The 24,198-nt window shown below is 45.6% G+C and overlaps 1 protein-coding gene and 1 long non-coding RNA gene across 3 annotated transcripts; one reads left to right on the forward strand and one right to left on the reverse strand.

The window, feature by feature from the left end:
• Window positions 1-4,265: 4,265 nt before the first annotated feature.
• Window positions 4,266-23,937, reverse strand: GJA5 (gap junction protein alpha 5). Of its 2 annotated transcripts, none has more exons than XM_061344398.1 (2): window positions 23,505-23,937; window positions 4,266-7,154 (listed from the first exon to the last, which is right to left on the reverse strand). In XM_061344398.1, exon 2 carries the CDS (start codon window positions 7,099-7,101, stop codon window positions 5,992-5,994), a length of 1,110 nt encoding a protein of 369 aa, XP_061200382.1. In that variant the 5' UTR covers window positions 7,102-7,154; window positions 23,505-23,937; the 3' UTR covers window positions 4,266-5,991. The 2 variants fall into 2 exon arrangements, with proteins under 2 accessions (XP_061200382.1, XP_061200381.1); XM_061344397.1 differs by lacking the exon at window positions 23,505-23,937 and adding an exon at window positions 18,277-18,909.
• On the forward strand, window positions 9,284-23,172 carry LOC133207458 (uncharacterized). Its single transcript, XR_009724045.1, has 2 exons — window positions 9,284-9,425; window positions 22,963-23,172. It is a non-coding gene; the product is annotated as an uncharacterized LOC133207458 (long non-coding RNA).
• Window positions 23,938-24,198: the final 261 nt, after the last annotated feature.

A 24,198-nucleotide genomic window follows, 5' to 3' on the forward strand; every position in this document is an offset into this window, starting at 1 on the left:
ACATGAGGGTGTTGGGTTTTGCTGGTCATGTCCTACCAGCCCATATCGACTTCTAGAAAAATCTCTTGATGTGTCTTTTGCTTTCTTTATATTGCCATAGAGCTAAGCATTGCCAACATGCCTTTTTAAGGTTAGGTTCATGTCCAATATGAACAAGAAAGTTTAATTCTCTCGTGGTTCCCTAACAGTTCATTTTGACCCCATCTATCTTACCCCTTCCCATCTAAATTAACCTTGTGATAGAGAGAAGCTTCTGAGCATGAATAGTGAGTCAGAAAACCCAACTCTGAGTATTCCCCAAGCACCTTCCTACTATGATACAGCCCTGAGAGATGGAGATGTTCTCTCAAAAAGTACCAGTGGTCTGCAGGGGGCTTGGTTTTGCTCCTGCAAACACTGCAGTGGGGCTGCTGCCTTGCAAGAGTTTGTCACGGGCTAGCCAAATGGAGTTTATAATACAGAAATCAAGCAAGGGAAGAAGTGCCTAATCCCTTAATATGATGCAGTGACCTCGAGGGAGGAAAGTGGCTTAATGCAGCAATCCAACAGGCCTTGGTCCAGAAGTAATTTTAAAGGAATACATAAATATTTTACCTTTTCTGAGTTTTGCTTCCTTGCTTGCTCTGGGGGAATACTTTTTGGCAGCAAATGTGGTATTAGAGCTTTTATTCATCCAGAGACTGGTGGTTTTGCATTAACAGGTAGGTTATGAAGCTCAGCATGGCAAACTGCTTTAGAGGATGGGGGAGTGTGTTTTATGCCAGTGCTGTAGTGCCTTCATGGTGCCTTTGTGTGCTTGGGAAGCTTAGGGTCCTGCAAGGGGGTGATGAAACCCTCTGCAGGAGCACAGAATGAGCAAAAGTGGTGCTCATGTGGAGAAGCTGCTCAAGGACTCAGACCTTCCCATGGCAACTTTGTGAGCAGCCAGGAAAAGGTCTTCTCTGCTCCTTATCCACATCCATCCTGCTGTTGTATTCCTGCATGGGCATCAAGGATTCCCAGTGATGTCCTGAGCAATGCCTAGGGACTAGTGGAAGGGAGCTAAAAATGAATTTGAAGTAACCGTTATTTCTCCCAGCCAGTACATCGTGGTTCTCAGATGTTTGCTATTATTGAGCTAATGCCTAACTGTCTTTAAAACACCTTTTGGTGTGTATTTATTGCACGTACTCTCTGGTGGAGGTGCGCTGTTTGGTTTGTGACTGGCAGGGTTGGTTACACAATACTGGTTATGCTTCCTGATGGCTGGAGGGACACGAGCTGCCTCTGGGGTAGATATTGGCCAGATGAATTTAAAGTTTAGTTTCCATGGCTGACATTTGCTTTCTGAGAACTCTGTTGCCCGTCAGACTTGATGGCTCAAATGTCTGTGGGAAACCGGTGGTGGTATGTGAATGTGGTCTTGGCAAGTTAACTTTAAAACAATGTTCAGTGGAGGGAAAATGAAGCATTTCTGCCTTTTTCTTTTTTTTTTTTTTTTCCCCCCTTGAGTTGATCCTCTTTCTGTCATATTTTAATGACAATGGTTTTTCTATCTCTAGATCTCTATTTCTATAAGGTATCACAATTCCTGTGATCCTTAGGAAGATCTTTAATTATCTAGACCTTATAAGCAGCAAACACTTAAGGCAAAAGCAAAGCTATTAATTGTATGCTTCAGATTCAGAGGTTTTCCCCCTGGAAAGTGTATCTTAAGATAAGCTGCTGCTCTCCATCCTCATTCTTGGTCTATCTGCACCTCTGCTGCAGCTGGTAACCTAAGTACCGAAATGTTGCTCCTTATTCATAAATGTGTACAAAAATGGGCACAGCCCTGTACAGGATCGCTTCCTGTAAGCCCTGCTGAAGTGCCAGAATCCATTGCAGCAGTTAGAGCCTGCTGAGCCAGGCTCATGAAGAGTCCCGGCCAGACCACAGTGTTGTTGAGAGCCTCCCAAGGGAGCAGCAGCAGCAGAGGGGGATCTGGGGACAGCAGTTCCCCTTCTGCCTTTGTTAGCGCCAGGCTTCCTGGGAAGCAGCAGTGCTGGAAGGAGAGCTGCTCTTCCATGGTTCCTGATAGTGCTGGGTGTTTGGAGCACTTGCCATTGCTGCGGGCTGGGCCCTCTGCTATGCTACACTAGCTTTCTGAACTGTGAATTTCTGCATTCTTCATACTTGGGCTATTTGCAGCCCAGTCACGCATGTTTTCATTGCTGTGGACACACTGATTTTGTTCTTTGGGTGGAAAAGTGTTTGAGGGGGGATTGTGCATCTTCTTACCTGTTTCCTTTAACAGTCTGAAACACTATCAGCTCTGAGTTTGCTTGAGTATTGCCTTGTTCACGTATTCTGAAGGAGGAAACAACTTACTTGACTGTGCTCTAGATCAGTCAGTGCTTTTAGTATCCCCTTCAGTTTCTCCCTCCTTTGTCTCTTGATCCACCCAGCTGTCCCACTGTGCTGTTTGAGGAGAGGGACTTCAAGGCACGACCTTGTCTCGATTCATTACTTTGTTAGTTTTGGCATTCGATGTATTTTTAAATATAGCTTTTCCTTTCATAGGATTAAGTATTTCTGTTTTAAGAGCTTGTTGAAACATACGTTTCCCTGTTCTCCTATCTTAGGCTTGGCAGCTGATCAGCACAAGGCTGTAGATCAGAACTGACTTCTGGCTCCTTCAGACACCAGTTAGGGGCAATGCTGGAATGGTTTGAGGTGCTGACCAAGGAGATGACTGGGCATGGTGTTTCTGTTAAATGTTGGTTCCAGCTGTTGCTGGAGAATTCAGGTTTGAGAGGCTGAGTGGGTCCAGATTCTGGAGAAGAGAGGGACAAGAGCAGAATTAAAAGTTTTGCATTATCCCACTCCCTGACCCTTTTCTTTATAATGCTGCCATTTAAAGATTGAATGCCTGTCCAAGGACTGAATTTAATATATTAATGTTGTTTTAGGGCCATCCATCTGTCTGATACAATGCAATAAATACAAAATCTGCCTGAAAAGACAATCCGGCCTCTCTGCTCACTGGCTGAAGTAAATCTGCTCCTACTGGGGTGGGATAACCTGGCCAGCCTTAACAGTTGGATTCCAAGAATCACAAGTTCATGCTCTGTCAGCCAGTGTGAACATCCATCCATCAACTATTCCCCTCTTGCTATACCTATAAGACAGAACCAAAGAGGCATTAAGAACTGAGTGGCAAAGGGAGATTATCTGCCTTGATACATGTATTCTCTAGGCTGGAGACAGAGAGGTGGGGTAGTTGTATTCCTGTGATCTCAAAAGATCACCAGAACACCACCCGTGAATCCACTTGGATCTTAAAGGTCCAGAATGGCATAGAGGAGTTCCTTATCCTCATTTTTTGGTTATACTTTGCTCTCCAGCAGAGACTGTAGCTTGGAGTTCTGAAATTTTGGTCTACTGCTTTTTATAAACCAGGAGCAGTTTATTAAGCAAGACCTGGGTTAGTGCTTGAGTGGCCCTTTGAAACATTAATATTCAATAGACAAGCTTTCCAAGGAGAGTGATCCTGACTTACTCACTGCTTATTTCTCCCAGCAAATGGCACCCTAAGGCGCAGGCATGTTCAGGGCTGTGCACATGCCAATTAAAAATGCCAGGCCTGCAGGACAAATCCTGCCTCCTTGCTGTATTTTGTGGCTCCTTTCTGGTCTGCAAATCCACAAACCAAGGCTCCTTTAATCTTAAAGGTTTTGTGCAGTTTCTAACATAGTTGAAGGTACCCTCACTGAATTCCAGTTTCATTCTTTATGCCTCCTCTCAGGGTCCTTGTTGGGACGCAGTACTTTACTGGTCTCCAGCTTCCCAGCCTGCAGAGTCCCATGAGATGGGAGACTGCATGGAGAAAGGAAGGAAAGGCACTTCCTTTGAATGGACAGGGGAACCAGGGTCAGAAGGAGGGAGCCTGTGAAAGTTGGAAAGTGGGAGCAGGGGATTAAGGTGCAGAGTTGTGCTAGGGAATGCAAGAAGGGAGCATTTCTTTTGCAAGAGGATGGAAGCTCTGCAATCTGGCCAGCTTCTCCCACTCTTCCTTGGTAATGCAGAGGCAGGCAGGGAAGCTGGAGGGGGTTTCTGTTAGCCAGTCAATCAATCATTTCCCCATGTTTGTTATTTATCCCCCTGGCTGTGCCCTTCTCTCATCCCTGCCACTCCAGCAATGGGGATTTCTGTGATCTCTGAGCAGCAGAGGCTGGCGGGCAGCCTGGTCGATGCTAGCAGCTCGTTCTCAGCCACGTGAGAGGAGGAACTTCAGCAAGGAGAGATGGAGTTAGAACTTTATTAGGAGAAACTTAGGCATGATTGACTAAAGTCTTATGTTAAGGAGAGCACGCAGGTCTTTCCAGAATTAAAAAATACACATATATAAAACACCTTAAAAACAAAAGAAATGGTTTCCCACCCTCTGTGTGTGAATGTGTATGTATATGTACGGGGAACTGTACCAAGGCTAATTATGTGTCAGGAGCAAGGATTCACAATCCCTTTCGGTGGCCTTAAGAGAGGGAATGGCTCAGTCCCCTCATAACCTGGTCCTGGCCATTCACTCATACAGTCCAGTGTTGGGAAGCTGTGTCCCATCTCTGAAATGGCAGTGCAGGGTAAACAACAGGGACCAGCTTAGCTCTGTTTAACAAATCTCTTTAAAAGAGGGATGTCAGCTCTGCACTGGGGTATCTGGAGTGGGAGCTGCCTACAGATCTCACCCACCAGACCCACTGTGCAGTGTTGGGTCCCAGTGGCTGCTCTGAGTAGTTACAGAGATGGGAAAAGCTGGTCCATGGGTGGTTTCTTACACGATATACACTATGGGATGGAGTGGAGATGAAGGTGACTTGATGGCAGAACAGGGGCTTGCTGCAAGGACAAGCGTCTTGGCTTGCACTGGCTGGCAGGCTTGAGAGAGCATCCAAGATGTGATGTGCAGGACCTGGAGAGGACTCTTGCTTCTGGCAAAAGATGCTGAAGTGTGTTGGTGAGTTAGTGAGGAGAAGACACAGGCTGTACCTGTTATGCATATAATCACAGGATGTTTTTCTCTCAAGTTGGCAGCTGGCAGCACCCTTTCAGCAGTGTTCAAGTTGCTTGAAAGATGAGTTTTAAAAGGGAAAAACTCTCTTTGTTTCCACATGATAATTGCTCTTTTATACTAGTGAGGTATTTGTTCTCACAGGAGATTTTCTATTTCTGTTAATGGATGTCTTGCTTAGAATTGATGGCATAAGTGTCTTGGGAAAATTCCCTGGTCTTCATCAACCAGTCATCTAAACGATATCCCCGGGGCCAGTCTGCTGTGCTGACTTAGGAGTGAGGAAGGGATTCCTATGTTAGACACGAGGCAGCTGTGCGTGGGGGCCATGGACGTCCATATTTATGGGGAATTGTTATATACACAATGTCAAAAAATTCAAGTAGGTTTTATTGTATAGGTAAACTGTTATAAAATATCTGGGCTCAGGAGGAGAAAGGGAGGGTTAGAAAGGCTGAGAACAAAGCAGATGAGAAGGTCTTTCAGAAGGCCTACCAGTGTGTTTCTGCTTCCTGCAGGTGAGGGAAGCTTCAGCTCTGTATAACTGCCAAGCTGACGTGGCAAATGTTGAATAGACACAAAGATGGAAGGGGGTTGAGGTTCAGTCTGTTGAATACAGTGTCACAGCAGATACCTGCTGGTCAGCCTCAGGAGTCTGCTGGCCTGTGCTCTACTAGGCTGAGGATGGTGAATCTCAGATCCCTGTGCATCCCATGATGAAAATATGGCTTAGAGCTTCACATCTTGAGACTGGTGCTTCTCTTCAGTGTGTGTGTCTCCCAGTGGCTGTCCCTGCCTTAAGCTGTGACAGGTGCTGTCTGCAACAACAATGATGTTCCCTGGAAAGGAGCAAGAGGGTGTTAAAATAGAGCGAGGTTAGTGGCAAAAGTCTGGAGTCCCCTTTGCAGAAGGTCCGCTAAGTGCTGAGACTGCTCCTTCTTCTCATCCCTCCTGGAGCCAGGTCACACAGACAAGTCATCTGACCTTGCCTTGCTGCTGGCACGGCTGGTCTTGCTGAACCGGCGTTTCTCATTGAAGTAGTTCTCAGGGAAGGCGGGTGCTGCGCACTCGTTGGCCACCTCTGGGCTCTCTGAGTAGCTGGACTTAATGAAGGGCCCTTCACCAGCAGCATCATCTTGGCCATGGACCCTCTCGGTGGCAAAGTTGGCGGTGTTCTGCTGGGAGGCCATCTTGTTGTTGAAGGGGCTGATGAACTTCCCGTTGGGACTTGACAAGCACTGGTTAAAATCTGGTGGAGGAGTGTACATCTGGGCCCTCTCTGCTTGCGGGGCAGACTCCAGTCTGCCAGGGGCTGTGCTGGGGCTGGGCTTGTAGGATCGGGAGCACCTCTCTTTGGCTTTCTTCCAGCCCAAGTGGTACAGCTCGGCCAGACTGAGGAATAGGGAGAGCACTGCCACAGCCAGCATAAAGACAATGAACACATTCTTCTCTGTGGGGCGGGAAACGTAGCAATTGACAGGGTGGGGGCAAGGTGCCCGCTGGCAGATATACAGGGTCTCCAGGAAGATGCCATACAAGATGTACTGTCCCACAATGAAGGCCACTTCCATGGCTGTGCGAATCAAAATGCTGTAGACATAGGTGTTCAGCAGACTGCCCCTGAGTATGATTTTGCCTCCTGATTCATCCCAGCAAGACAGCTCAGCCTTCTCCACCACAGCGGACTTCTGCTGGTAGTATGTGTCACTGTTGTTCTTCATCTCACGGGCCTCTAGTTCTGCTTCCTTCATCTTCCTTTTCTCCTCCATGCGCACTGTGTGCATCGCGTGGCCCATGTACACCAGAGATGGGGTGGAGACAAAGATGATCTGGAGGACCCAAAACCTGACATGGGAGATGGGGAAAGCCTTGTCATAGCAGACGTTCTCGCAGCCAGGCTGCTGGGTGTCGCACATGAAGTCAGACTGCTCATCCCCCCAGGAAGACTCCGCTGCTGTGCCCAGCACCAGCATCCGGAAGATGAAGAGCACAGTCAACCAGACCTTCCCTACCACTGTGGAGTGTTTGTGAACCTCCTCGAGGAACTCTCCCAGGAAACTCCAGTCCCCCATTTCTGCTCACCAGGAGGGATGAGAGATCTTGAAGGGAGAATCGGACACAGCCTCTGTAGGAGAAAAGAAGACTGGTTCTAAGGAGGGTTAGGAAATGCTCAGCTGTGAATGTGTGGAGTGAAATTATTCATTTTCTGTCAATGGAAATGTTTGCATTTGACATGAAATGAGTAAGGTGTGGTTTGATGAAAACTTTGTTTCGCATCCACTGAAAACAATGCTTTGGGTTTGTTTTTTTGTGTTATTTGAATTCAGCTACTGAAACAAAGAGTGATCTTTTTTACATAACCCAACTACAATCTGTTCAATGGGCTGCCAAAACTATGAGGATGAGCCAGATTTATTCTTGGTTCAGAAAGCTCTTCCACTGTGGTCTGCCTATTGCATCCCCTGTGGACTGTGTAGTTAAATCATCTGTCTGCAAACTGCTGTCGGGATTCCTTAATGGCCTGATCCCCTGGGAGGGAAGACTGGAATCTGCAGCTTGGTCTGAGTGGTGTCTTGGCACTTTTATATGTTTCCTTTGTGTGACACCTGCACTGACACCTGGGACATACAGTGCCTGCAGCTCTGGGCTCAATGCCACCACCGAAAGAAATGCAGAGAAAACCTTTCTGTTGCCCACCTTTGCCATAGCTTTTGCTCTGATTTTGCAGTGTCACCAGTTGCAAGTGTTTCATTTACAATTCATTGCCAATGTTTCTGGGAGTGTAAAGATATTGGTGAGCTGTGCCAGTCCTATAAACCTAACCTGCTGCCTCCCTGTCACACCTCTCTGAGAAGGAACTGCTGCACAATGGAAGTGGCGGATCTCGCTCCCTTCTCTTAAGCTCTGAGATGAAATTCACAGTTCAAATTACAAAGGCAAAGAAAAAAGCCTCCCTTGAAGTGCCTCCCAAGGACCAGCGGCTCCTGGGAAGTGCTGTGGTAGGTGGTCTGATAAGAGGAAAGGTTTGGTGGGCTGGTAGTAAGATTGCAAAATGAAGATGTAGGAGAGCCCGTTTCAATCTTGTTTCTGTGTCTGACGGACTGTTTCTGGCCAAGTCACTTAACCTCTTGGATAAAAAGAGAATGATGAGTTTAATCTTTTTTTTTTTTTTTTTTTTGGAGCTCTGTGACAGTGTTTGAGCAATCATCTGATCCAGTTATACTCGCCATAGTTACCTTCCCAGGGCACTGCAAAGCTCTCCCTTGTGCATGAGTTAAGGGCAAGGTGCTATAAAGTGTGCAGTATATATATACCTTGCAGATAATATTCTCCCACAGTCACTCTTTTTGAAAATATCATTTTAATAAGTAAATGAGAAAATTAATCATCACCATAATGAAATAATAAAAGCACTGGACTCTGTAAATCCCAAAGCTGTAGGGACCAAGTTGCTAACTCTCCTTCTTTATTGTCCCTTGTGTTGTCTTTAAGAGCCAACTATTTTTACTGTGCAAAGAATGTCTGTGGAGAGCAGACACTGTTAAAAGCTAAAAATTTACTGCATCAATATTGTGTAGATTTGCTGTGAGCAAAAGCTGGAGGACAGAGAGATACCCTTGTTGGAGGAGCAATATCCCCTCCTCTGCTCATGTAAGTGATATAATTCAATGTAGCAGCACACAAAATGATTTATGCAATCTATTGTTTCTGTGTGATGTCCATCTGCAAGGGTGGATGGCAGAAGGTCAGAAGTTGAATCCTTAAAATCCTGGTGCTGCTGAGGTGAGGAAAGGTGAGGATTGCTCAGGTGAAGAGACAAGGAGGTGACCATTTGCTGCCCTTATTGCCTGTCAGAAGCTGTGTGAGGAGTGAGAAGGGGCGTATGAGGGAGCAAAGGATGTGCTTTGGCTCTCTCCTGCTTCAGCAGACATACTGCAGTTGTGCTGATGTACATCCTGGTGGCTGCTTGGCATATGCAGAAGCTTTCATTATGCTGGTAGCCCAGAACTGGAGGAGCAGTTACACAGAAAATCAGCTAGTCTTTTCTGACTCCTCCTGTCTGCACTGACAAGTGTGTGGGGCTGTCTTACCTTCTGAAATGGCTTTAGTGCAGTTACTGCATTCTGGAGAAATTAGCGTATGGCTTCATCCTGTGAGTACCAGACGATTCAATGAAAGCAGATAAATCAGTGATGGGGAATATTTACAGGCTGTTGCACTGAAATAAGTTTGTTTTTGTTTCCCCCCCCCCAGACCTAGAGCACAGACAAGGCACCATCCACCTACAGTTTGATGTACAGATGTGTCCGACATCGATATGCTGTAGTGCAACTGTGTGTGTGGAATACTACTTCCAGTACAGCATGACAAGTGGTGAGTGTCCTCATTTTCCCAGGTGAGTTTATGTTGTTTGCAGGTGCCCCTCTTGCTCCTGCTGTTGTTAGTCAATGGCTGCCTTTTCTTGATTCACCTTGCTTCTTAGGGTAAAAATTAACACAATTCTCCCTGACTGTGCCCAGGCCAAGTTTTCCTTCCTGCCATGGTGTCCTGGGTTCAGCAGTAACAGTCATTTTTCTCCTTCTTAGTAGCTGGTGCAGTGCTGTGTTTTTGACTTTCAGCCTGGGAACAGTGCTGATAACACCGATGTTTTTAGTTGTTGCATAGTAATATTTACTCTGACCAAGGGCTTTCTGAGTCTTGTGCTTGCCAGAGAGGAGGGGAAGCTGCGAGGAAGCAGAGACAGGACACCTGACCCAAACTAACCAAAGAGGTATTCCATACCACAGCACATCATGCCCGGTATATAAACTGGGGGCAGTTGCCCGAAGGGTTAGCTCACTGCTTGGGTCAGGCTGGGTGGTGAGCGGTTGCATTCTCTTCCCTTGTTATTTCCCTTATCATTATTATTATTGGTGGCAGCAGCAGTGGTTTGTGTTATACCTTAGTTACTGGGCTGTTCTTAACCTGTGGGAGTTACATTCTTTCAATTCTCCTCCCCATCCCTCCAGGAGTGGGGGAGAAAGGGGGGTGGGGGTAGTGAGCAAGCGGCTGCGTGGCTGGGCTTAAACGACACATGGGCACGTGCAGTCACAAACTGAGCCCTCTTTCCATTAGTTCTACCATGGTCAGGTAGTTTGGGGCCTTGCTATGGCTTGTTTTCCCTAGGAAAGGCTACTAAACCAAGGCACTTGCAAATTGTAAAAACCAGTGTGTATGGAACACAAAGTAAAGAAAATGTAAGTGCAAGGAGTCTGGAAATAAAAAATGTTAATGGATCTGAGAATAATGGTAAATCGCCTGCCTCAAACATACACAATGTTTTCCAAGAGGACGTAAATCAGAAGGATCCAAGGCTAGCAGCCACATACAGCCAGATAACAGGCCATTTCCTCCGCCCTTTGCTGCTGGCTGTTTTCCTGCACAAGCTGTTTAAAGGAGGGGCTGCCCAAAGATGCCTCCCGATCATCCTGCAACAGCTCGATAGAGAGCAGAGGTGGCTGCCACAAGGGGGTTGGTGGCCACAGGAGAGCAGGTTTTGGAAACCAGAAGAAGGACTTACCCTCCTAGAGCAGTCATTTTTGGCTGGCACATATTTAGTTATTAGCCATCTCTTCTTGCAATGCCAGATCAAGGGCCTTCTAGAGCAACAGAAGAGAGCATCTCTCTGCTGCCAACAAGCAAAGAAAGATTGTTGTCATCTCCTGACAGCTTTTCCTGCCTTTGACCTAGCCTTTCTCCTCATGGCTTTACTAGTCTTGGGAATTTTCCACATAGTTCCCTTTCCTCATTCCCAGACTACTGTTGTCCTCACATGCTTTGACCTCTCAGTGTGTGCACATCTCTGGCCCTTTATGTTCCTTCTTTGGACTCAGTTGGACAAATCTTGTATCACTCTGGTGTGACTTGGCGAAAAACACCTCTGGGTATATTTGTGGGGTCTCAGCACTGTCTTAACACCAGAGTCATGCATATTCATGCTGAGCTGTGGGCTGTGCCACTGCCTGGCCATGCTTGTGGCTTGACCGCTTTCTGCTGGGTGTGCATAGTCACGGGATCTTGGCACTGGGAAATGCGTATGTGACAAAGCCCAGTGCAGCCTGGCACTAATCCATCGACGTGGCTGGCCTGGCTTAATCATCACCTGGAATGCTACTAAAGCTGTGGAAACCAGAGCATCACACCACAGGCCAGGCGTGCGGTCTGCTTAGCTCCAACCTGCCTTGTGACTGCCAAATTCCATGATAAAAATACCCCAGTGGGGTCGGCACCCGCTGGTGTACCAGCCATGGGCTGCTCTCCACCTGTCCCTTTCTGCACTACCTTTTTCTGTGGGAGGGGAAGCATCTGCTGCTCTTGGAGCTGCTTTTCCTATCCTCTTGGTGATGCGACATGCTCTGAAAGAAGAAAACATGTGAGCATTTTTCATCATTGCTGCTTGCTCCGGCAGGTGCGCTCCCTGTGGTGGGACTCACTGGCGTGTTGACAAACATCGAGGAAATTCACTACAGAGAGCCAGGAGGGCTATTCCTGTGTGATCATCTTCTTTATATGAGTTTATTTCCCCAGGGATTCTTAGGAAAAAAATTTTCCCCTTTTCAGAAGACAGGCAAGACTATCAGCAGTGATATAAATAGCTGAGCTCGACACTTCATGCTAACTTTTCCCACAAGGAAGGTGACAGGAGGTCGCCATCTCTGCAGGATGTTTCTAAAATAAAGTGGAGAGCTTGATTATGACACTGGTTCTGCTCTCCCTCGCTGCGTTGACCTCTTGGCAGGTCCCAGGGGCGCGTGGAGAGGGTCCCTGAGGAAGGCTCCTTTGTGTGGTAGAAGTGCACTTTCCCGCGAGGGGGCAAAACCCCAAAGTTAAAGCCATTTTATTTTTGCCCAATTGATATGTGTGATTTTTTCAGTTGGATACAGAAGTGTGTATCTGATAGTTAATCAGGTGTCCCAATGAACTGGAAGTCTGGGGCCCAAGATGTTTTGAAGAGGCTTACACACCAGACATAGGGCTGTGTGGAAAACATGCAACAAGTCCATCATCTCTGAGCTACTGAATGGGGAGGTAACCATCTCCTTTTAGGTACAGGGCACATGAGAAGTGGCAGCCCTGTGTAGTGGAGCATCCAGAATTGCTTGTGGCCTGCCTTCCTCCAGCTGTGTCACCTCATACCAGGTTCAGGCCAGTGTGTGGCACAACAGAGAGCTGCCGTGGAGGGTATGTGGGCCAAGGTCTTTCCCCCTGTGCTGACACCTGCCAGGCTGCAGCCGGACCCAAGTGGTCCCTACACTGCAAAACTGGCCACTCACATAGGTACGTGCTTAGGAAGGATGCTTTCAGCTCTGTGCTGGAGGTTGCTGCTTTGCTACACAGCTCTACCTTCACTTAAGGATCTCCAGCCCCCTGTTAGCAGTAGATGCTGTCATCTTTATCTTGCAGATTGTGATCTCTGGGGTACAGGAAGGGCAAACTCCTTGTTCAAGGTCACTGTGTTAGTGGCAGTCTGTGAACAGAGCTCAGGGGTTGCAACTTGCAAACTGGTGTCCTTTTTTGTATGTAGTTAGTGCCTCTTAGACTTGGTGACAGTGACACAGCACTGGTTCCAGAGCACAAGAACATTTGTTTCTATAGACTGCAGCCCTTCTCTCCTGTGCCCCAGGATAACACTGTCTTGGTAACCTGAACAAAATCTCTCTTGTTTTGCTAGACTTCTACAGCAGGTGCACCTGGAAGAACCAGAGGTTCTCTTGCTTGGTTTTTTTTTTTTTTGTGCTTTTCTAAGGACAAACATCTTGTTATTGCTGGCAAAACCTGCAGCCATAGTCAGTGCCCAAAAGGAAGAAGCAGACTTTTCAACTTACATATACAGTGCTCCTTTCTTGCCAGGACCTGGTCCGGAAGCACATTCAGGGGGCACATGGCTTACAACGTTAAAAGATGAATGAAATTAGAAATGCACTGTCCAGCATGGGTGCAATGTTTTGAATTGCAGAGGTTTTTCATAGCTTTGTGACATAGACTGATGCTGAAGCCTTCCTCAGCCTGAATTGGCTTCTTTGTATGTGTATACAACAGGCAAGTAATGACCTGTTAAGAATTTTGTCCAAGCACCTCTGGCTTCATATACGCATGCATGTGCTTGTGGTTAAGTTTCTGCCTGAAATAGGCCAGTTCTTTAGTCAAGTTAGTTAACTCTGATCTGCACATGGATCTGGACTAAATAGGCTTTAACAAAAAAAGACCAAGCAAACCTGACATGTTCCCTTCTAGTTCCTTGGATTCAAAGTCTTGTGCTGAACCAGTATCAGGGGGAGTGACTGTCTCCAGTGCTCAAACCTTGCAGGAGAAGGCAGAGCTCTGTGTTAACAGCTCCTGTCCTAGGAAGCAGACATCCAATGCTTCTCATCTCTGTGCTGCTCCTGAGTTCACTGTAATTTCTGAACAGGTCACACTGGTATGCTGACCACTGGCCCTGCTTGCAGTTGCAGACAGCTTGTTATTCCCTGGTGAGCTGTCCAAACGTGGAAAATCTCAGTGTTCACAAAAAAGTGAGTGGGTGAGAAGATAAGGGAGTTGAATGACCTGCCACACACACACAACCCTGACGCACGGAGACACAGACAGAGGGAAATCACTCAGCACCTCCAAGCGTGTACATCAGGGATGTGTTCCACACACAGATGACAATATTATGTAGAATATTTTCACCTGAAGTGGTGGTGAAGCTGCAGACTCTGGTTAGCTGCATTTTTATTATTTGTCTAGCCAGGATTTCTAATGCTTTTTCTGCCCCTGCCCTTAGCTAGGGTCAAATTGCATTTTCATATATCCAAATATTAGGGCCAAACTCTGCCTGATATAGATGCAGGAGACCAAGTACAGAAAAGACCTTGAACTCAGATAAGTCAAGCTGAGGAATAAATTTGTCCCATTGTGTTTGGAAAGCCTCCATCAAATAGTTACATGATGGTGGTATCCAGGCTTATGCTTAGCATGCAGGGAATGCTCTTTAACTCTCTTGGGATTCTCTCTCTTTGTCTTAGAGAAAATTAAGTCCTTAGAGAGCACAACAAATGTGACAAAACTGAATTTGGGATAAGCTAAATGAATGTGCTTTTGCTATGAAAAACATCAGTTCTCTCTCTGATGTAAATGTTGCAAAGAAGCTAATGGGTATTACTCCTTAACTAACCAGATGGAGAGCATCCAGTTCAGGATTACAGAGCTTGGTGCTCTTTCCATTTTCTTTATCTTTACAGGGGGAGGCTATCATATATGAATGTGCAGATGATGATAAATTGGGCAGTGCTGTACCCAGGAGAGGAGACAGCTAAACAGAGCAGAGGGAGCTCTGGAAAACAGAAACATCCTGAGAAATTTGGGGGCTGCTGTAGTAAAGCTGTTCCTCAGCAATGCTGAGAGAAGCTGATCTTAAACACTGGTTCATCAGCTGGGGAGGCTGATATGAGGAGATGTGGCAGTGATGGCAGGCATCATGTTGGGCCCCATATAGCAGGATAAAACCTGCCTACGCGAATTTAGGCTGGGTAGTAGACTGCATGAGATACAACTTGTTCTAGTGTTGAAACAAAACAGACTGGAGAGGTAGAGGGAGAAGGCTCTCATTCACTTTTCACATCCTTTCTTCCCTCCTCCCTGCCTGGTGTCTCCCTGCCTATTGCTTCCCCGTTGCTCTCCTACAGTCAAGCTCCCCCCACAGAGCTTTGCCTAAGGTTTTTGGCAGTTTTGACCACTTAATTCTCTACAGCACCGAGACTGCTGCTGCTTTCAGCTTTAGAAAGGCGAAATTTTCAGTGACTATCTGCTTCCCACTTAGTACCACCTTGTCAAGTCTAATTTCTTCCTTCTTTCAATAAATCTGTAGGATTCTCTTCACACTCCAGCTCCATTGCTGCATCCTTGCCTCAAGTATTTAATTTCTCTCCCAGGGTGAAGTCTGGCTATAGCCTGTGAGTGGATTACTTTATATATTTAGTGTATGTATATATATATATATGCACCCCCCTTCCTCCTCTTTTAAAAACAACTAATATTTAATTTGCAAAACCCAGAAGCAGAGAGTTAGGAAATGCTGGAGTTACTGTTTTCAGTAATCTTAATTCAATCTCTTTGTGCCTGTACCTCATAGCTATGAGTCTTTAACCACATCCTCACATTGCCACCTCATTCTTTGCACAGGATGCTTGCCTTGTTCTGTGCCAGCCTGGCTGGGGCTTTCTTGAACAGCAGCTATTCAATGTTTTGTTTTCTCCTCATTGTTCAGTGGGTGGCCTGTGCCTCATTTACTGTACATTATTCAAGTCCAGTTCTAAAGAGAGAATTATTAGTTTCCTCATGGGTTTTCCTATGGCTTTCATCACAACAGTATCTGATTGCTTCACAATTATTAATTGACTTATTATCATTACCACACAGAGGTGAGGAGATTGTATTAGATCAACTTTACAGCTGAGGAACTAGGGCAATGTGAGATTCAGATAAAAAAAAGTTCATTAATTTTGGAAGCTGTTTTGTGATGTTGCTAATCTGGGTTGTTTTTAATTTCCAGTCTACTTAACACTGTATGATGTATGGTCAAAGCAGAGCTCTGTCTGGTTAATGCTGGAGTAGGAGAGTTTATCACTTCCACCAGTTGGACCACATCTAGAAGTCAGATATCCAGAACAAGAGATACAACTGAGGGGGCATTTGTGAGGAAACACGGCTTAAGTCATTTGCCCCATCATGAATCCAGAAAACTGGAGTAAGAAGCAAGAATTAACCCCAGTCCCCTTGGGTGGCTTTATCTCATTGTAAACTGGAGGCAGTTTTTCTCCTATCCCACTGTTCCCTCCTTTCTTCACCAGACATCTGAATGCAGCCCAAGGCCCTGGAGCTCTGCAGCAGTCACCCTGCTGGACTACTTCACTTTCTGAGAGACCCTGTGCCCTGACCAAGGCATCTGTCAGCTTTTCTGCTTCTAAGGGAGAGGAGTTTCGTACGGAAATTCTCAAGGCATGTCCATAATGACAAAGATAGTGAAGAAAGCTGGAAATGTAAGTGTAAACCCCTTAGTTCTTACATTAGAACCAACTGGCCCTTCTTTAAAGATATGCCAGAGAGAAACTTAGAAGCATGCATCTCTATGCTCAATACTTACTGTGTGGTTTGAATATTTCTGTTTCAGGAAAGAGCTGGCATGCTGGAGTTGTTCATAGAGGTCTCTCTGTTGCTTATCAACAGACATAAAATTACTATTTTGCCCCCTCGCTCAGTATGAATTGTTAGCCCAAAGATTGAAGTTTCTCTGGTGCCTCCCAGGAACTATTTCTAATTTTAAGCCTCTGTCCTTGTGCCTCATACAACAGCACCCGAGGTGCGGAGCAGTCTCTGAAATGTTCTCCCTAATGACATGGCATAGTGCTGAATTACTTCATTCCTTCTCGTCTATTTTCAATGCTGCGAGATAAGTCAGAAAACAAGGGCAAACGTGCAGGATGTGTGAAATCTGTCTGAAGGTCAGAAAGAGAAGAGAGGCTGGGGTATGAAGTTCTCTATTTTTGGGGAAAGCCTTAAATTTTTCATGTGAGAGCCTGTAATACTAAAATGTTATGATAATATATACTGTTGAGTGGAAAAAACCCAACAACCCCACATAGTTATAGTAGCAGGAATACTTAACATAGTTCCCAAGCGAGTGGAACCTGATGTGTATTTTAAATCCTGAAGCCTCGGGTATTTCCCCAAACTACTGTTCAGCTCCCAAGGAAAGGAGGAAGAAAGTTAGAAATCTGCACTCTTCTCAGAGCAGATTTTGAAGGGACCAGCAAATGCAGATTCTTATGGCTTCTGGTGCACATACTGAATGCTGTGAGGCTTCTGCATAACAGTTTAACCCGCTCCTAGCTGCACATGCTGCTATAGCATATATACGCAGACATAATGTCAGCACACATATATTACATGTGTTAGTCCTTTAGCCTCGAAGAGAGGATCACATAGGCAGCAGTAGGGAAAAACTCTCACACGTTCTGCTTCACCAAGGTATTTTGACGAGTTTATTAGCACGGAGGAATTGTTCAAAGATTAAGGCTCATTCAGCCCATGACTTTTGTAGATGAGGTTTGTCCAGAAATGCTTCGTATGTGATCCTCTGGTGGTTTCTACAGTATTTCAAGGACAGAGGCACTGCCTCAGTTTACCAAAGCCATTAAAATCAGTGCACCACAAAGCTCATTAGATGAGACAAATGACTGGTAAAACGACCCTTTAGGAAATCAAAGAAGCTGCCACAGATCAGAGGTGACAGCAAGCAACCTCTACACACATTGTGATTGCTTCTTTCCAGGTGCGTGTATAGGGGTACTGTGTTTTCAAGCTGGGCTGTTCTTTGAAACACACAGTGGCAATGCTAGAAGTATTGAATTATGAAAATATAATTGAATAATCATTCCAAGTGCAAAAAGGGGGAAAAAAGTGATGAGGCAAATGAAAAGAAGCAGCAGCTGCTAGTGGGAGAGGGCATTTGCTCCTTTAGGTCTGTATACCTCTTTGAGGCTGCCCTGGACAGTGTCGGGATGGAGAAGAAAGGCATTCCCCCCATGGCGCGTGCTGTACGGGTGACTGGGAGATAGGAGCAAGGCACTTCTCTACATTTAAGTTACATTCCCAGGCCCCATGTTGCACACCAGCCAGGATATAATACTTCCAAGGGAAAGAAACTGCAATATTTTGAAACCATCCTGCACACTTTGGAATATAGGTAGCTCATGCAGACACTTGATAGAGTGTTTATACCCTGAGAGCCTCTCATAGGTAAGGGTTCTCTTCACCACTCTCCCCTGAGCAGCCTGACAACATGCTGAAATGGGATCTGACAGAAACTGCAATTTGTACATTATACTGTCTGAGGATACTTGGGGATCTTATCCTGTTTTCCTGTACATTGAAATCTGTCAGTATCCATGTTCAGTGCAGGGAGGCTTCCTCATAATTTCTGTAGCTGCATGTGGCAAAAAGAGTTTAATTCCTGAAATGTCCCAAGCCCATCTCATTACTATTGGGAATGCTTTGGAGGGAAATTGAAAGAAAAAGCTAATTTCTTAAGTTATTTTTGGCCATCCTTCTTTTCCTGCCTCATCAAGTCCTCTTCTCCCTTCATGCTGTTTTCCCCTTGAGTGTAACAGCTTGATCTGCCTTCAATGCTTCTGCAGTTCTGTTATTTCCCTCTCATGGTTACTTACCTGATTTCCTGTATCTTGTCTTCTGTCTCCTCTCCTTCGTTTAGCACTTTTCCTTTCTGTAGATGAGTTGGACTCTTTGTTCTTCTCAGTTGCTTGGTTTTATTCCTTTAATAGGTTCTCTCTTCCCGTCTTTCTCCACCCCCTTTCTGTGTCACTTTCTGTCTTCCCCACTGCCTCTCTGCTTTTCCCCCCTCTTCCTTCTTCACCTAATTTTCTTGTCTCTCCCACACCCTCCAGCTTAATCTTTCTATTTTCAAACCTAGTTTCCTGTTGTTTTCTCTTTAAAGACCACCCTCTCCATTCCCAGCCTCTCTCCGTGCCACCCTCCCCATGCCGACAGGATGCACTCTCTGCCGGCTTTGCGTTGTGCCTTCCAGTTGCTGCTACCCGTGTTCCTCGCACCTCCTCCCCCTGATAACATGCTATGGTCTAAGCCTTCCTTAAATGAAAAGAGACGGGGTTGCCCCGCACTTACACTGGCCAGACCCTGGGAAGCTTTTCGCATGCAAGACATCAGTGAAGGACACTTTTCTGACTCGTTCACTCTTAGTTTGGCAAAGCTGAATTCATGTGGAGCACAGACCTCCACCTCTTCAAGTAACATAGGACTTGCTCTGCGCACTTGGGTCAGGGGTGCAGCACAGCTGCAGCCTTGTCCCACAGGGCACTGGATGCTTCCCAGGAGAGTTTTACTGATAAGACTGTGCTGGTGTGAGGGTTTTACCTGCCTGTCAAGAGAGGTGTTTTTGACACACCAACCCACCACCACCTCCTCACACCAGCACAGTCTGGTCCATGAGCATTTGGGCCTTTCTAAAATTGCTTTTGGCACAGCAAACGTCTGAAGGTGTTGTATTTCATGTGTATGTCAAGTTAAGCCTCTGACTTCCGCACATCAGGCCCTAGAGAAGAGGCTGAATCAGAGATGCCTTCTGGTTTGATAAAGGCTGGTCTCAAAGAACCGGTGTCAGAAGAATGAGATCTGCGCAGAAGACTCTGCTGTTCTGAGGATTGGCTTGCTATGCGCAAGCTTTGGTGGTAGTCCCTCCAGCAATCCTTCCTGGGCTAGGTATCTCCCATCCAGAGCAAAATTAGCCAGAGGTCCCTATGCTGGTGTAGATCATGAAGCAAAAGCAGGTCAGAGACTAAAACATAGGGCTGGCAACTCTTCTAATGTAATCATTGTTCTCCCACTAGTTTAGTAGCCCCTTTAGTCTCAAGATTGAAAGGCAGCCTATGCAGGGACAGTGCTGGGCAGAGGACACCTCTGGAGGTGTGTCCTATGTGGACACTCTCACTTTGAAGTTAAGACTGCAACTCCTTCTCAAGAGAGAGGAATCCTTGCTGGTGGTTAGTGCAGGACATACAGTTCACAACAAATTCCCATAGCAGCTTAATGAGCTCCCAGTATGGAGAAAGCCACAGTCGTTTGCTTAATTTCTAACTTTAATGAAAGGCCCTCTGTGACTTCAAAGAAGACAGGAATGTTTTTGGAGTAGTTTCTCCCTCTCCTGCCTGGCAGTTGCATATCTGTGATGGAATTTCATGGGAAGGAGAATATCGCTGTGCTCTCTTATCTTCCTGGAGTAATTTCCTTAAGGCATTATTTTGTAAAGCCCTGTTGATTTTATGCCAGTGAAATTGCCAAGGACTTCATGATAAAGTGTCCAAAAAAAGGTGTTAGTAATATAGATCTAGCTCACAGATGGCTTTGGGATAGGCTAGGGATAGGCTTGTCAAATGTTTCTCACGTGCTATGGAGAAGCAGGTCCTGTGAGTGAGCTGTCTGAAATGTAATCCCTCCCTGCATGGCTGACACTTTTCAGTATGCTCAGGGTAATCAGGTCTGATTCTTACTGCTCACTCCTTTGTGTTCCCTCTCCTGGTATTGTTCCTGTGTGGCATATTCATTCTCCTTTAGAGTTAATCTCTGGATTCAGCAGATAACAGTCTGGTTCTGTTGAATGAATGAGGGAGGGGAGAAGGTTTCTGTCCAATACATGCATCATGCATGGGAGGTAACTGTTTCAAACTCTTTTTTGGTGATGGTGGTAACTGTTTGAATTTTGGTGCACGTAAAGGAAATGGGTGAAGGCAGACAGAGAGGCAAAAGACAGAAAGGTGAGCAGATATCTTGTATGGACACCTCAGCCAGACCATAAATGTGCTGTCCCTTCTCTTTGCTACTGCAACCCCTTCGAGGGAAAACAGAGGTGTCATGGCAGCTTCTCCAGCTCCAAAGCTAGGGAAATAGCTGTTTTCCCACTGGTAAACTGGGAAGAAGGATTTTTCCTCCCCTCCCCAAGAGACTGCTATGCAAAACTTGTATGACTTGAGTGAGGAGAGCAAGTGAATGCTCCTGCAGACGGTGGGAATGAGAACAGCTGACAGCTTGTCATGTGCAGCTTGCAGATCTCAGCAGTTTATGATGCTGTGGAGCAGATTTTGAAAGAAATGAGAAATAAAGCCAGGAGGTAAGGGGAAAATAAGGCAACATGTACCATCTTTTGATCAGAGGTGAATAGCTTTCTTGGGGTAAGATCCTTGACCCTCTAGGTAAAAGAAACATAGTGGACCTTATCTACCTGGACTTCAGTTGGGTGTATGATAGGGTGTCCTAGAAGAAGCAAATTAGTGGAAAAGATTCAGGTGAAGAAGACAGGGATTATTCGAGAAATCCTCAAGTGGGTAAGAGGCTGACAGAACTGAGACACCAGTTCCCTAATGGGTTGAGGGGAAATGATTTGTGAGGCTGCTCAAAAATTGCTCAGGACTGAACTTTTTAATATTGATGTTAATTACCTTGGCACAGAAAGTAGAAATGCTGATGAAATCTGCTGAGGGAAGAGAGCCAGAAGGTGGATTCCAGCACTAGGAGAGTGGAACTAGGGTGATTGAGGTGAGGTTAAATGGGAGAACACAAAGTCACACACTAGGGGAACTTAATGCTCAGAGAGTATCAGAAATCTCTCTTAGCAACTGGGGGTTCCTAGTTGGCAGGACTGAGGCAGGGAAGAGCCCTGGGTGAGGGTCGCCAAAGGAGGAGATACCAGTGATGCTATGTGGGGGTGAAAAAGGCAAGTGAGCTTTCAGGACATAGCAGTATTTCCAGTTGCAGGGAGTGAGATGAATGTGATCCAAGAGGATGTGAGACCCTGCCAGAATAGTGTGTGCAGCGCTGCTCACCCACATTCAAGATATTCAGCCTGGAACAGGTGCAGAGAAAGGCAACAGGGTGATCAGAGGGATGAAGGGTGTCTCTCGGCCAAGAGTATGTTTAGTTATCAGTCACACAAATGACTGCAGAGAGATGCATGAGCCAATTGGAAAATAGATGCAGTACCAGTTTGAGCTTTTCTGCCTTAATTATTTTGCACTGAACTTTATGCTAGTGCAGCTACCCGAAGTAATTAAAATATGGTGTGATATGCCTGCAGGGTGAATAATATAAGGGAACTTAGTTACTTAGTCTGGCAGAACAGAGGTTAAGGAAGGAGAGAGTTGCTGCCTATAAATGCTTTTAGAAACTGGGGTCGGGAAACTAAGTGCTAGGGAGTGAGGATAGCTGCATAAGCTAAAGGACAATGAAAAGAATAAATAGATATAAATTGGCCATGAATGAATTTAGGTTGGAAATCAGGAGGTTTCTAAGCAACAGAGCAGGGAAGGAGGTGCTGGAACAGCATTCTAGTAGCACAAGTGACAGTGGAAACCTAATGAGATTTAGACCAGATCTTAGTAAGTTTAGAAAAGGCCATTTGTTTTGTACTTGCCTGTTATTCAAAGGGGTTGAATCCAATAAGCCAAGATGTTCCTTTTTAATTTTATTTCCTGTACTTGCCTTATTGCGTTATCAGAGATGCTCCCTTTCATACAGAAGTCAGGTAAATCCCAAACACAGTTTGTGTGGTGAGGTTTTTAGCATTGATCCTGTGGATATTTAATGGAAGATTCATTCTGTGTCAGAGATTTAAATTAACAAAAAAAGCAAGCCAACACAATGCATAGAGAAGGTCTGCAAATATGCAGATGAGAACTCACATGTGAAAGAGCTTCACATAAATCAGATGTTCTTGGAGCCTCTGGCTTTGCTGGAAGGATGTTTCTAATGTGGGTAGATGCTGTCCTGAGATTTGAGAACTTCAAGAGGCTGTCTGAAGGGAAAATGTTTTGTACTTTCCTGCCATTACTGAGGACTTCGTGCTTTGGGAGTATATCAGATTTACTGCATTGGGAATTGTCAGCAAAAACCACCAGCCAAATGCAGTTGAGACAGAAACTTCTTGCATGTATTTAATCTCTGATGTCTGGCCACAGCACTGTACTTATTCTGATTCTTCATATGTCCTGTGTTGAGCAGGCACCTCTGGTACCTTCTCTAAAGCACCAACGGATGCTACCTTCCTGGTGAAACATTTTATCTAAAATCGCAGTGCATGAGTAAGATTGAAAGACAGGAAGGAGAGGGAAGTTCTTTGCTACACATTAGACCTCTGGAGACAGCTTCCAGGCATCCTCCAGCAGGAGACAGATTCCCAAGGACAGGCTGGGCCCAAGGGAACAGGAGTAGCATGTGACGATGGGCCCCTGAATGAGGGGGAGCAGTTTTATAGTCACAGTTCCTTATTTAGTGAACAATCCCAAATAATTCCATTATAAATGGATGTTTCCCACTCCCCATCTCAGGGTACCAAACCAGCGGATTGAGAAAAGAGGAAACAAGAAAGAGCAAGGTGTGAAATGTCACTGCATGTCAGCCTCATTTGCCAATAAAGTTTTCAGAAAGAAAAACTGGAAGAGGATTCCATCTCACTGAGGAGAAATGACCATCTATCCCAAAGAAAATGCTTAGTTGTCAGCTTTATGCTGCTCAAAATAAATCATGGCACTCTCACAGCTACTGTTTCCACTTCTCAACTCTGCAGCGTCTCTGAGTAGTTGAGAAGTGCTTTGTAAATGATAATGCAATTACAGCTCCTATAATCACTCTCCTTGCTTTACAGATGGAAGAACCAAACCATGAAGAGCATAAAGGATTTGTCCAAAGAATCAGCAAGTCATTTTAAGCAAGGAGTCCTCATCTACCTAGTTCATCTTGTCTTGTAAACTTCTAGCTAGATGAATTGCTGCTTTACAAAAGTAATGTGTGCATACATACATATATATATATATACATATATATGTTTCCCAAGGTTGAGAAGAGAAGAAAAGAAAGAACAGACCTTTACCTCTTTTTGCTGAGCCTGCACAGGTAGAGGGAGGAGCAGGTGAAGTTGGCTGAAGTTTGAGCTTTAGCACAGCCCCTTGGTCTTGCTGGAGCACACCTCTCTGTCAGTGTTCAGCTCCCAGAAGAAATCCGTGTCTGAGGGAGGACACTCTGGACAGGTTAAAGCTTCCAGGAGCTCAGCCTCTGACACTGGCTCTCTGGATGGAGATTCCCTCAAGCCTGGAGGACTGATGCTGGGGGAGACTAGCTCCCGAGCTGTTCCTGACATGCACTGGCAGCTGTCTGCCTGCTATTCTTTTAAAGAGTCTTCGTGGATCAGGATAAAAATGTGATCTTACGCAGGCGGCATTGTAAGCACAACTTGGCTCCAGTTCAGCTCTTCCTCTGGCTCCCAGCTACTCTATTTTTATTGAAGGAATTTGAGGCTATCAGAAAGGAAGTCAAATTGTTTTAGGAAAACAATAGAAAACAACTTGAAGTTTATTAGCTTCCTGCCCAGGGCCTGGGACCAACTTGTCAAACTTATTAGAGCGATGGCAGAGCTATTTATTTAAAAGGGCTAGCGACAAGACTCACAGTTTCATTCCTGTTTAGGCCTTGGTGAAAACAAAGGAAAGCCATAAAATAATATCTGAAAGGAGCAGATGGCCAACTGGTAAATGGTGTAAGTAGGGTTGTCTTGTGAGCCATTCGTG

The sequence above is a fragment of the Neopsephotus bourkii genome, unplaced genomic scaffold (assembly GCF_033783945.1).
Source record: "Neopsephotus bourkii isolate Nb327-2 ecotype Australia unplaced genomic scaffold, CSIRO-AGI_Nbou_v1 NB_214, whole genome shotgun sequence".
Classification (NCBI taxonomy): domain Eukaryota; kingdom Metazoa; phylum Chordata; class Aves; order Psittaciformes; family Psittacidae; genus Neopsephotus; species Neopsephotus bourkii.

What these genes read in the sequence shown, in the direction of transcription:
- GJA5 (XM_061344398.1), bottom strand. Translation starts at nt 7,101, where the DNA reads ATGGGGGACTGGAGTTTCCTGGGAGAGTTCCTCGAGGAGGTTCACAAA.